The sequence below is a fragment of the Mycteria americana genome, chromosome 3, assembly GCF_035582795.1.
Source record: "Mycteria americana isolate JAX WOST 10 ecotype Jacksonville Zoo and Gardens chromosome 3, USCA_MyAme_1.0, whole genome shotgun sequence".
NCBI lineage: Eukaryota > Metazoa > Chordata > Aves > Ciconiiformes > Ciconiidae > Mycteria > Mycteria americana.
The window spans coordinates 84,617,385-84,631,157 of NC_134367.1; the positions used below are offsets into that span (position 1 = coordinate 84,617,385).

The 13,773-nt window shown below is 35.0% G+C and overlaps 1 protein-coding gene across 2 annotated transcripts in view; it reads right to left on the reverse strand.

The window, feature by feature from the left end:
* The window catches only part of TARBP1 (tRNA guanosine 2 -O-methyltransferase TARBP1), a 39,054-nt gene that overhangs the window by 1,128 nt on the left and 24,153 nt on the right, over positions 1-13,773 (reverse strand). For both annotated transcript variants that reach the window (XM_075495909.1, XM_075495908.1), the window contains 12 exons: positions 11,939-12,138; positions 11,727-11,798; positions 10,477-10,597; positions 9,309-9,419; positions 8,583-8,732; positions 6,613-6,699; positions 5,510-5,706; positions 4,751-4,832; positions 3,198-3,369; positions 2,760-2,951; positions 1,654-1,778; positions 362-498 (listed from right to left, as the gene is read on the reverse strand). In XM_075495909.1, coding sequence (XP_075352024.1) covers positions 362-498; positions 1,654-1,778; positions 2,760-2,951; positions 3,198-3,369; positions 4,751-4,832; positions 5,510-5,706; positions 6,613-6,699; positions 8,583-8,732; positions 9,309-9,419; positions 10,477-10,597; positions 11,727-11,798; positions 11,939-12,138 — 1,646 coding nt within the window. The remainder of the gene's footprint in view (positions 1-361; positions 499-1,653; positions 1,779-2,759; positions 2,952-3,197; positions 3,370-4,750; positions 4,833-5,509; positions 5,707-6,612; positions 6,700-8,582; positions 8,733-9,308; positions 9,420-10,476; positions 10,598-11,726; positions 11,799-11,938; positions 12,139-13,773) is intronic.

Genomic DNA, 13,773 nt, shown 5'->3' on the forward strand with positions numbered 1-13,773 from the left:
AACTGATTATTGCTCTTCTCTGAAGTCCTCCCAGCCTCTGCTTGTGCTGCAAGAACTTGCTACTTCATCCTGTGCCTCATCCTTAATTTTTAAAGCACCTCCCAGCTATGCACACTCCCACTCCGCTCCAGTCCTCCTCACCCAGTAACCCAGGGCAAACAGGCAGCCCTCCTTGCTGAGCTCACCGCAGCCTACACATACAGGGCTCCATATTACTAAAGTGAACAGGTTGTTTCCATAATCACGTCCCATTCTAAATCCACCTTTACCAGAGTCACTTGGTTTTCATATGACCAAACTCTGAGCAGTAGAAGGGATAGACTGCAAGAGGTAGATTTACAAAAAAAGTGTGTGTTCTTACCCCAGCAATAATAGTGACTTCTCTGGGAAGCAATATTCTGTAAGATCAAAACTTTTAGCTGTCTGCTCCACACCAATAATAGTGTAGCCTTCTGTTTTTTTCTGCTGTAAATAATCAACAAGCTGAGATGGTTTCACCTGTCCATCAAAAGTAGAGAGAAATACACAAATATTTAAATACTGCCATTTGTAAACTTCTGAAGTTACTGTAAAAATCAATTTACTTGGACAATTTTTAAGATGAACGACTTTTATCCCCAAAGACTCTGTCCATATACATAGCTTACTATTTTAAAAGCTCTTCAGCAACAGCACAAAAGGTTAAGTAATGCCACAAAAATGTACTCCACTAATACAATGAACAAAGGCTTTTCTATGCTTCTGACAGCTACAAGCCTAGTGAACGTAAAAGAATCACTCTTGCAGAGGGACAAGGTGCATAGTTGTTATTTAACCTGGAATCCCTTCCCAAAACAATACAACAGCCAGTACTGAAGCTGAGTTGCCTTACATGCCTGCATTACAACTTGTGATAGCTTGCAGTGAAGAATTTCTTAGTGGTCTTCATTGTAAGCAGCTCTAAACTGCTTATTTGTATTAAATGCCAATTTCTTCACGCAACAGAAACTCTATTGTCAGTACACTTCTGTACAGAGATTAGACACAACAACGTGTGTCCATCAGCATTCTGTTTTAGGCAAAACACACTACAGCTATCTTGTTCTGAAGAAAAATCTTAATAGCCTGAAAATAAACACTGGGAGAAAAAAAAAGAAAAATTTGTACAGAATTCTTCAGATGACTTAAAGCTGATCTTGAAACACGATTATTATAAAATACCACAAACATATTTTCTACCAAATACTAAACATATAGGTTGCAGCCTTCATTTTTATAACCTAGGTAATAGGTCCTAAAAGCTTGGCACAAGTTAGCTTCAGGCAAACTCAAAGATTATCCCCATGAAGTTAGCAAAAACAATGGACCAAGCAAGATAAATGTTGTTCAACTTTTATAAATAAATATTAAATTCCAACGTACCACTGTAAAACAGAGTAAGACATAACAATGACAGCTCGCATAATCAGTTTATCACGGCAATAAGAACTTAAAAGTAATTTTAAAATTCTTTATGAGGTTGACCCAAACTTTACTCCAAAATACTCAGAGATAACAGTGGGAGCTTCTGTTAAATAAAAAGTTCATTTTTGCATGAGAAAAAAAAGACTCTGAACTATGCATCTGATGAAGATGTACAGTACACTTTTTAGCTATTAAAATGTTTCCATTCACCTCAACAAGGGGGAGCCACTGCTCTGCAGAAACACTAAGATGCTGAAACTGCTTATCCTGTATATAATGAAGACTGCCGACAACTAGTGCAGATGCCCCAAATATTTCACTTGTACGACATAAACCTACAAACAGAAGAATTAAAGTGATTTTTGTGTAGAAAATAAACACCAAGGCAGAATATTTTAGCAAGTGAAAAAGGACAAAGAATCCAAAAGGGAAATCGTTACTTCAGTCCTCTATTTTTAATCAGTTTCAGGTGCATCTTACATCTGTTCCAAGTCACACCCTGTTCCACATAATTTACCAGAAAAAAAAAATGTTTTGTAACTTAGCAGAAAGATAAAAATTAGAAAAGCACTATGTCTGACAACGTGCTTCTACAATACTAATTATACAAAGTAATGGGTCAGTGTAAAAGCCTAGGCAGGGATGGATGGACACATACGCACAAGCTTAAGCTCTAAATCCAGTACCTGTTAAATGGAAGGCTTGAGAGAACAACACATTACAGCATTAAAATGCAGACAGCACCAGACTGTGGGCTTATTTTTCATTAACAGTCTTACTGCAGATATTTAAAATGCTGACAACAGCAAGCACAATGCAATGAAGTATTTGCAGGATTTGTTCTATCACAGCTTGCATGATACTATGAAGGATTACTTTATCAGGAACAGGCACTTTCTTGTCTAACAGTCATGAGAAACTAGTACGTCTACAACATTTGGTTTAATTGTTATAGAAAAAAAAGTAAAAGCGAATTATTTCCTTTAAATGCATACACAGTTGAAAAACTGAACTATAACAAAGAATATAAAAAAACAGTAAGAAACTGAGCATGATTTACAGTAAGTTCTATTTAATTAATGCATACTATGTGTAAGTACTTTTGTTTTTTTCCTTAAAATATAACTATAAAAGACCCCTTCTTCTGAAGCAGGTAGTATTTCTTTTGGTTACCATTTTTTTTCCAGGATAAGGATCTATTTCTGAGCTGCACTTAAATAATTTTCTTATTATCTACATACAATGAGATTCATTCTTATTATCCAAGTGGGCTCTAAGGTCTAAAATAAAAATTTAAAAATGGCAGTCAACCTTACCTCCTAAATTGGTAGGTTTATCAATAAGCGAAGCCACCACAATCAGTCTGCTGTTTGATTTACCGAGTTTAGCAGCACGATCCTGAAATACCATTTCCAAGTCTAAACTAGGAGTACTGTTCTTCCAGGGTATAATCTTTTTCTGAACATCAGTCCATTCTGTCTGGCTATCTGTTTCAACTGAATCTGAACCTAGAAAAACAAGTATTAGTCATACAGCTAAGCAAGCGGTAGTGAAACTACTGCTTCAGTAAAGAAGATTATCTAAATGGTAATACTGTAGACACCATTAGTCATCTCCTATTATTTTATGGCACATACTCTGCTCACATAGATACAAGGCTACTTAAGCAGGATAACAGAGATCAGATTGCATACCAATGTATACAGCTACTACATAGAAATAATTGTATTTAATATAGATTAGCTATATTTTACCCATGTCTTGCTGAGACCAGTCACTTGGTTTCAGATCAAGAAGTTCCGTTCGAGAATGATACCACTGAAATGTTTGTGGCAAAGGAACGTCAGTGAATTTGTGAAATTTAGCGAGTGAGATCCATTCATCTTCAGCAAGTTCCGAAAGGCGAGGAAGAGTGTAAAATATTGTCTGCAGTGTAACACAGTGTTATTAGCAGAGCACCACCAAAACAAGCAAAACAGATAATAAATTAACCTCTGGTAATTTTATCGCACACATCTTTTATCTAGTATTCTATGATTTAATACTTGTTTTTCTTGGCACTTGATATAACTTACTAATGTATCTCTCAATATTCATTGCTTTACATATAGTGCTATCCCAAACTTTCATAAATCCAGTCTCTTTCTCTCTCTGATTAGTCCTTTTTTAAGGATCTGCATTGATTATTCTTCTGAAATTCTAGAATACCAAAGAATTACTGCTATGCTTCTCAGCACAGAGGTCCTGTGAAAATTTTTTACATGTAACACTAAAGAGTTTCCAGACGCCCTTATGAGCTTCTAGTAAAGCATGCAGATTGATTTGATGTCAAAAGGAATATAATCAAAAGCATTAAAATCTAGTGGTAAAATCCAACTCAGCACTACCAATACAGCTAACCACAATCTATCAAGGAGGAACTCACACACACCCCAAGGGAAAAGCTGAATAAGATGAAGCATTTAAAACCCAGACATTTTGTTTATTCCAGTGCACCCTCAAGATGAAGGTGAAGATGCACCCTGAATACATTTAAATACTTAACAACTATTAGCCTTGCCTTTTTTTTTTTTCCCCCCTTTCTTGTTCAGGATTTTCAGGGCCGAATTTGCTAAGTCATATCTAGCATATTTAGTGTTCACAAAAATATTTCACGGAACGTCAGTTAAGAAAAGAAAAAAATTCCTTCTCTGAAAGATGGCACTGTTTGTGCCAGAACACATGTACCCCTTTTCACATTCATGTTTATCTTCTATTTTCAGCTTAGTTCCTCTATCTCTTATTTTTATCTGTACCCTTATCTTTGCCTGCCTCCCCTCAGTGTTTATGCAGCTCTCAGTTATTTAAGCTACTGCAAAAAGAATAGCTGAAAAAGATGCTCTAGGAGTTATATATCTGTACCTTGTTCACTTTAAACAACAATTTAGTTAAGCAACCTCAAGTCACTTCTAAGAACAGGAGATGCCTCAAAAATCCTAACAAACTACATGTGATTAAGCAGATGCTCTTCAGTTATTAGAAGTAACTTTTCCAGCCACAAATATAAAACCTGATTAACTCCCACACAGATCGGCACATTCAAACATACCTCTTCTTAAATGACCTAGGTTTTTAACACAGTATTAATTAGAGAATTAAGCTGCAGTCTTAGTCTAAAATACATAACAATTTAGGTGAAGTAATTTTTCAGTGTTTTAAGTGAGTAATAGTTGATCATTATTCATCCTACATTAGAACTACAAAGAAAGTTAAAAATATAGTTGTAAAACTATGCAAATACAATGATCAGCAATAGTCTCGGACTTGCCTCTAGACTATAATCCTCAAGTGGATGAAATGTTGCAAAGAAGAAATGATCTTGGATTCGCTGCCAGTTCCTTTTAGCATTCCTGCAATTGCAGAAAGTAATGCAAGATGCACAAAAAAAGAGAATGTCAGCAGCAGTCCCAAGTTTATGTTGGCTGACAACACTATCAGAAATTCTCAGTAATTTTAAATAACTCCTAAAAACAGGGCTATAAAAAGGGTACAAAACACACAGATAGTACAAAATTTAACTGAATTGTTGTATTTCTAAATCAGTAAGCAGAAAAGCATTTCTGTAAAGCTCATTTAATCAGCACCCAAAATTAATTTCCCTATCAATTTTTCTTCCACAGAAGTTTTCTCAAATATTAACACCAAAAGCATTTTGGATTTTATATTTGAGAATTTACTGGTACCAGGAATTTTGGAAGAATGATTTGTATTGCTTCGAAACCCATCAGGTAAGAAAATTAAGCACTCCTGACTCTCTTTTTTTACCCCACTCCTAAACTATGAGCACTGTTCAAACATGCCTTGAGTTTTTCCTGTTGTGCTTTCAGACTGTAATGCTACACTGAATTATCACTTCATTTTCTTTGCTGATAATTAGGCTTTAATTTCCAAGTCTTGGTTTCCTTTTAAGCAGACACCCCCCCCAAAACCTAGGAGAAATTATCAAGTGCTATTTTAGAAAATTAGACTTACTGCAAATGGCTCAGAAGAACAATATTAAGCTGTAAGTCAGAAAAATGTTACTAACCCTGTGCCATGCATGTTTTCCACTTGTTGAAGACTAGATTCAATAACTGGTGTCAGAGCTTCAAATTCCTCCACATGCAACATTCTGCACATACCCCAGATTTTTTTAAGGGCAACTAACGCATAAAGTCGAACGCTGAAATTATGGTTGAAACACCACTGTAGAACAACTATGAGGGCTTTCTTCAAAGCTGGCTTCTAAAAAAACAAAGATAAAGAAGCTTCTTTCATTTATGTTAAGTCTTAACATACCATTTTTAGCAGTAGAAAAGCAAGAGTGTCCCAAGAAACAGTGGTTTTCTCAAAAAAACACTTTTCAGAAAGTTTAAAGCTTTAACAGTACATATATGTGCAAATACAGGCTTCAGAACATGGTCATTATTTCCTTTCTTCCTTCTCACTAGGGCACAAACCTACAGCCCCACTTGTGTTTTGAAAATGTATTAATTTGCTTTAAAAATTATATTTCTGCATACAAGGAAACCTCTATTAACTTCTGATTTTCTAGCGCTTAGAAAGCTGATCTTGCAAATGTAAGCAAACAGTAAAAAAAAAAAACCCCACCACAACAGAAATGCCTTGATTGCTGCAGATGTGAAGTAGCTGACCTAATGTAACACCTGACTGTATTTCATCCTCTATTTTAAAGTTCAATAAAAAACTTGAGAATTCCAAATAAAGAATTCTAAACGTAATATGGATTAGCTATTGCCAAAGAACTACATATTTGAGTGCTGTTATTCTACAGAAAGATCACCTTCTTCCAGGTTATCTGCCCAATTTTATGCAGATTAAGCAAGAGCAGCAAGAAAAATAAACTCAGGTGCATCCACATGTTTAATTAAAACTGGAGTAGCTATTCTAGAAAAACTCACAGGTAATAAGGCCCTATGTATCCAGAACATCTGCCATTTATCTAATTTTCCTAAGTCCAATATGTTACAGAGGTGACAGGAAGAGTTAGTATTTTCCATAGCAAAGGATACCTTAGTAGGAAGTAGGTATTAAAAAGGTTTTGAAAAGAGACTGCAAAAATGATTTTTGTTTCAGAAATCAATATACAGTGCAGCTGAGTAAGGAATGAACACTTTTAGTCAAACTTACCTTCTCTGAGGTATTTTGAAGAACAATGTCAAAGTGTGATAACACTGATAAAAATGTGCAGATGCTTGTTTTAAGCTTTTCTTCATCCTAAAGCAAAAGAGAACGTAACAAGAAATATGCATATATAAAACATTTTTATACCCTGTAAGTTCTCACAGCATGTTCTGCAAATGCAATATCAACACTATTAAAAAAACCTGTGCTTCCACAGCAAAATCTACTAAAATACAAAGTTCATGTTATTAAGATTTCATTTCTCCTAACACATTATTTGCTTTTTACTAACACATCAATCAGAACAAAGTATACAGCAGTGTAAATGAGCTAAAATTCAACCCAAATTCACTGTATTTCCCCCCTGCCCCAAAAAGCCCTAAACCCAATAAAAGCCTTGGGGATACTTTTCAGTGCTCGCACTCTTCCATGTCATCACAAACGTGGATTTGGGACACAGAATGAGTAGCCTAGCATCAGCCTCACCCACGTTCTGTACTGGAAGAAATGAGTTTCCACACTCTATTCACCACTTCTCTTTACAGATACAGCTCCTATTCATCCATTTTGCCGCAGCATTGCACTGGGTGCTCAAGTTCAGCTTATTTTTCAATATGATCCTGACAATCCTTTTTGGAGTCACTGTTTCCAGGATAGCCTCTGAAAATACAATCTGTATTCCTTTTTCATAAATCTACATGCTTTGTGCTTGCTCTGTTTGTTTGAATGGGCCCACTGAGATTCAGTACACTTGTTATCAGCATGAGATTGCTTTGATTCAATAGATTATCATCTACTAAAATGACAGCAATTCCAGCTGCCTGAGCTCTTGGAAGGAACCCTGAAATAGGAAAAGGTTATATCCCTTACAGCACTTTTCATCAGTTCATATAAGCATGACAAGCCATCTTTATGCACTTAAAAAAAAGTATGAATTGTAAACTGAAAGAGAATTTTTTCCCCTATACAGGAAAAAAAACAACCCCCCCCCCAAAAAAAAAAAAACAAACCACAGCACACATCACTAGCAAGCGAAGTTGTCTCAGAGCAGTATTAAAAACCTGCCTGGATTTGAGCAAAAAATGTATATACACAGTTTTCCAATTTTTCTATTTAATTTTAATTCTTGTCCTACTGTTTGGATTTTTAAAAAACTACAGTAGCAACTAGGCTATTTGATAAGCAAGAAGACATCTACATTTAGCTATTATGAGTAGTGAGCTTAAGCAGAGGCACTACTGCAAGTCACGTCTTCCTATACACTGGAGGAGATACAAGTACATACATTTTCTACTCAGCCCAAATGTACAATGCTAACAAATTCAAGGGTATCAATACAGACAATTGATACAGGTCAACTCTTATGGGTATTTACTTAGAGAAGAACCCAAGACATAAAAATGAAATGCTAGTAAGTCAGTTCTCCCCAGTCAACCCTTGCATGACTTTTGGGTATTGTAATTCAAACCCTGCTTCCAGTTTTGGAGCCACATTACAGAACTCCACTGTGAGAAAAGTCCATATTAAAAGCTGCAAATTGAATATGGGTTACACAAGTCATGTTCCCACTGACAAACAAAATGCAGAAGACAAAAGCTGGGTGTGGAAACCACAAGTGACTTTGCAGTATCTTCCCAAACTCAGAATTTAGGGCATCCATGTGTTCCTGATGGCTCTCATATTGGCAACTGCAAAGAGTACTCTGATTCTCTATTGCCAGCTATACCCTGACCAGAATAGTACATTATAAAAGGGAATCTCTCAACTGGAAGAATTCACCTGTCTTCAGCCACTTTTGTATCACAAATTTCTAAATGTCTCAGACTAACTGGGAAGCGAGTCTGGACTATAATCTGCTCAACAACCCACTGCTTCTAAAGGAAAATTGGAATACATAGAAAATAACGTAAGGGAAGACAAACTGTACCCTCTTCGTTCAAATTACTCTTCAAGTGAATGCCAAAGTTCTTACTTACATAGCAAAAACAATCCCAGAATTTATTAAGGAATTGGGGGTATTTATGTAGACTCAAGATAACAATCCATTCTATGAAGTATTTCACAGATGCCTGATTATTACTGAATCCAGCCTGGAAAACTTTGTCAAGGGTTCCACACAAAAAGTTCTGAGAAAACAAAATCGGATAATAATTTAGTATATTGTTAGAGTTATTTCCATGAAGAAAAAAATTTTAAATAAAAGAACATACTCAGCTTTATCATAATACTAGAAATATTTATAATACTCAAATGAAAACATTTTAGAACCATCCAATTTCTGTATTATACTTTTCAAATATTTTATTATGAAGAAGCATTAGATGAAACAAATTTCTCAATTTTCTCAGTGTTCATAAATTAGCAACATTTTTACTGAATGAAAAGCTTTAAATCACAGTCAGTACAGAGTTTTAGCTAGCTTTAACAGGAACAATCTAGTCTACTGTAATTCAAGAACAGATCCAAGAATTGTTCTTGGATTGGAAACAATCCATTCACAAATCCAAGAACCAGTTTTCAGTGACCTCTAGAAACGCATCATAAATCCGTGACTTCAGACTGAAAGAATGAAACTACACAAAACTTCTACATCAGCCACAGATTACATGCCTTTTATACCCTGCTGTAATTTAACATATGCAGTTTGCATGACACCAAATTATTCTTGAAAGTATTTAAGAATTCATAGTGAAGAGCAATACCTGGTCAAGCTTCGGAAGAAGAACTAAGAGTGTCTGCCATACACGGTTTTTAATTCTATGCTGTAAAGAGTTTGCATAATAGCGTGTTCTAGATCTGGATACCAGTTCATCCTAAAAGCAAATGAAAATCTTCTTTTAAAATTGAATACATGGAAATATACTTCACTGTACTGAGAAAGCAGCACCTACTGCACAGCTAGTATCGGCATTAAATATAAAGTTAGGAAAAATATATTCATTTCATTTATTTAGAATTAAATTTTGAAGCTTGTCCATGAGAAGTTTGGAAAGTTGAAAAAAAAAAAAAAATACAATTCCACCTAGTATTTTCACTTAAGAGCACAAAAATGCTAGATATTAAGACTCTTCAAGCAGCAGAGAGTTGAAGAATTTACAGCACCTACTGTATATGAACCATTAAAATAGTACTACATAAAATGGAGCATGAATTATTATTAGGAATATTAGTATTAAAATGCAAATACACTTTGTTTTTCCATGTTTACACTTCATATCTAAGCAAATAAGGAAATAACTTTTAAAGCTGACTTTTCCCACTGGATCAATCTTACAACACAAATATTAACCATTTTTCTCCAGTAGTTAATTGACAGGAATGAAGGACCACCCATTTCTTGTTCTTCAGACAAAAGCAGAATTCTGTAGTACCAGAATGCATGGGTGATGTTCTAATAGCAGCTGTAGTAATTTACCACTGATTTTACACTAGTGCCAATGCATAAGCAGCTATGACATAAATGAAAATCACACCCCAACCTTCTCCATTAATCCTATTCATAAAGGTCTTCTAAGGAGACAACAGCTCGCTCAATTCAAAAGGTGGTCTGAAATTGTTAAAGTGAAATGTGGTGCTTCAAAATGCAGCCTGAAGGAAGATTCTTAATGGAACAATGGTTACAATTTGGATAATGTTCCGTGAAGTTAGAAAATCCACTAAAAAGAGAGAAATAAACCCAAAAGACAATTTTTACTATTTTGGTTTGGCTGAATTAACTCCTGTCTCATAACAAAAAAAAAAAGTATATTACTGGGCAAATCTAGACAGGCTACACAAACAACTGTAAATACATCCTGTCAACTGTAAATACTTTGCGTTTTAATAATTGTACTAACATTACATTTATATACCACAAGAAATGAAGTTTACTTTATCAAGCAGTTTGATGAAAATATCTTCCATAAATGTCTTATGCAAGGCATTTGATCCATCCAACAAGCACAGAAATTTAGTAGCGCAAACCCGAACGTAGTGATCGTCTCTATTCGTACTGTAAAATATTAATTTAAAAAAAATAATCAAACTTTACTTGTTCAGACATAAAGATAAATTCCTGAATTATAAAAAAGCACCAAACATAAATCTTGAACAAATTGGCTGTAGTGAGACAATATGCAAATACCCAGAACCAAAATTTTAAGGTCTATTCATCCTTGCTGATGAAGAAAACTAGTGAGTTCCAGATAACCTGCCCCTGTTTCTACCTACAGGTCTTTAATAGCATCTAAGTGTTTAAAGATTTTCTACAGAAATAGCTGTATCATAAAAGGTTTTTGTAAACTGTAAACTAATTTACGCTTACAATTTTGGTCAAATATTCTAGTCAAAACCAACACTTGATTCCCATTAGTTACTCAGGGACATCTGGAATAATTAATGCCAAGAGTAGAATTAATGACATTACAGGTAACAAAGCATCCCACAGCTGCAGACTGTCACAACCAGACATTTGGAAACCAAGAAGCTCTTGGGAGAAGATACAGGGAGTACTGAACTAGAAGTGGTAGTAGATTTTTAGAAACTCAGGTTTTAGCAACTACTAACACTTCCCAAAGCACTATGTTAGACCGTTTCTCTGACTTTCTTCCGGTGAGTAAAGGTGGGAGTGAAGCTACAAAAAAAGTTCAATAACCCAGTAGCCAATGTCCCTGTTTCAAAAACTGGAAGCAGAACCTATTGCCAGTATGCAAGCTAAAAAGGCCTACAACCAATGTTAAAAAGCCAAGCTCCAAATCTGGCTGCATTAAAGCCCGAGTTTCCTAACTGTCTTGTCTACAATGATGAGGTACATATCAGCACTTGGTAAAGCATCTGCATCCTAAAAAGTATTACTTTTATGAGATGAAACAATGAGGAAGTAGTTATTTATTCTATGATTTCAGTTCCATTCAGGTTAACAAAGGGGATATATTTTCCTGAAAATACCTAACATTTTTCTACATTTTGTATTTGAATTATGAATGTAATGGGATGTATATCCGTTTTACCAATATTTAAGAAGGTTATGAATATACTCATAAGAAGCTGACTTCAAAACCAGCATCTTTCCTACTGTGGGATCAATTGTAATGAAGACAATTCAGACCAAATATTGTAAGGTGTATCCTTAAAATCATTACCTTTCTGTAACAACATTTGCTGCACATTTTTCTCCAAGATTTTCTATGAAGGCATGCACATCCTGAATAAGTCTTCACAGACAAAAGAAGACAAAACAATAAAATTAGCAGAATAGCATACAAAAATTATTTCAATAATCATCTCAAAGATTAAAAGAAAACAAAGAGCATAAAATTTTAACAAATATAATCACAAAGATTTTTTTTTATACCTTTGATCTCTCCTAAATACAGTTCCAAAGACACAAGCCTCAGTGATAAGTTCACAATAATTTCCAGCATTTAAGAAAGCATTTGTCAAGGCACTTCTCTCATCAACAGTGGGAAATATCCAAGATCGACAACAATGGCTAAGGACTACATTGAAGACTCCAGTCTTTGTAGCGGACATATCTATGAGCTTGAAAATTATCTGAAGAAGAAATAAAAGATTCAAAATCTAGTTTTCAGCAGTGCTAGAATTATTAGAATAATATTACAGTGATATCTATTTTAGCAGGTCTGATAATCTTCTACATCCTATCTCTGCTCAGGTTAATGCTGTCTTCAATCTATTTACAATTCTCTGATTACAAGGGCAGGTGAATGGGCAACAACTGGCCCAGTACATGCTTATATTAACAAAAGATAGAGCTGATCTTTGCTTAAACAGATACAACACCAGATGCTTTACACGAATCTCCTGATAATTGGAACAAATGCACCTGGGCTTACTTCATGAGTACAAACCTGGTGTTTTCAGTCAACCCTTACCAATTTAGAAAAAAAACAAACCAAACCAAAACTTCTTCGATAGGTAGCCATATCACTAATTCTTTTCTTTAGTGAGGTTTAGATTCACATTAAAGTTAAAGTTCATATTTGAGTTAAAGCGGAAAAATGTCTTTGTACCATTTACTTTTTGTTTTTGAGGAAGGCGTATTTAAGATATATGAAACAGCTACCTAGTACTTCTCCAAAAAGGAAAAAAATAAAACAAAACAAGAAAAATGGCCCCAAAATTTTTCGTTCCTACTCTCTTCATTAGGCTAAGTGCAAGAGTAAACTTCAGTTACAAAGTAAATTTTTTCTAAGAAATTGCAAGGACTTGGGAGAGGACAGGGAGATTCAGAATGAACAGGTGGGTTTTTTTTATAAATTCCTTTTTAGAAAACATCAGTGAGAGCTTTCCATGCAAATGGTTTTCCAGAAGGTGTGACAGCTCCTACAAGACAAAGCTTCTTCTCTTCCCCAGTCCAAAATGATACTTTTGATAATGTGACAATTCTTTGACAGTAACTTCATTTTTATAGAGAAAGTTGTTCTGAATTGCTAAGGATTAAAGCACCAACAAGCTCATGAAGAGCTTAAATTGAAATACTGGAATGCCCTCTGAAGAAACGCTTTCTGGAAAAAAAAACCAAAAAAAACCAAAAAACAAACCAAACCCCACCCTAGAAACATTTGGTCTTTTTACAAAGAATTCAAACTTTTCTTTTGGTGCCAAGACAGGCATTGTAACTTTCCTAATAATTCCAAAATTGAACTATTGTGTTTCACCTGTAGGGAAGCAGCATGACATTTACTACATTTCTCAATCCTGGAATGTTTTTCCATTGTTTCATTAACATAGTAAAAGTCCAGCACACACAAAAGAAATTTAAGAAGTTTAAGTTCTAGCACAACTAACATTTGAATAATCACAAAGGAAAAGGAAAAGTTCAGAAGAAGAAATGAAGCCTAAGAACAGTGCCCTGGGCACCTCTGCAGAAGCCCTTCTGGATTTTACCATAACAATATTCCCTTTTTTGGCTCAAAAACACCCCTTTGTCCCACCCCTTCTAACTCTTATTAAAAACACAAAGTGCACTGTGGTAGACAAAATTAAAATTATACTTCTGTGACAAATCAGTATCAGGCAGTTCCATTTTTTCTTTCTCTTTAGCTAAAACTATATAGTCAATGGCAACAGAGACTGCCGAGGACTGGGATAAGAATATACATAAGTAGACACTTGCTTGGGAACTTTATCTTCATTTTCTTAGGAAGGGGCAGAAGGTGGCTTGAC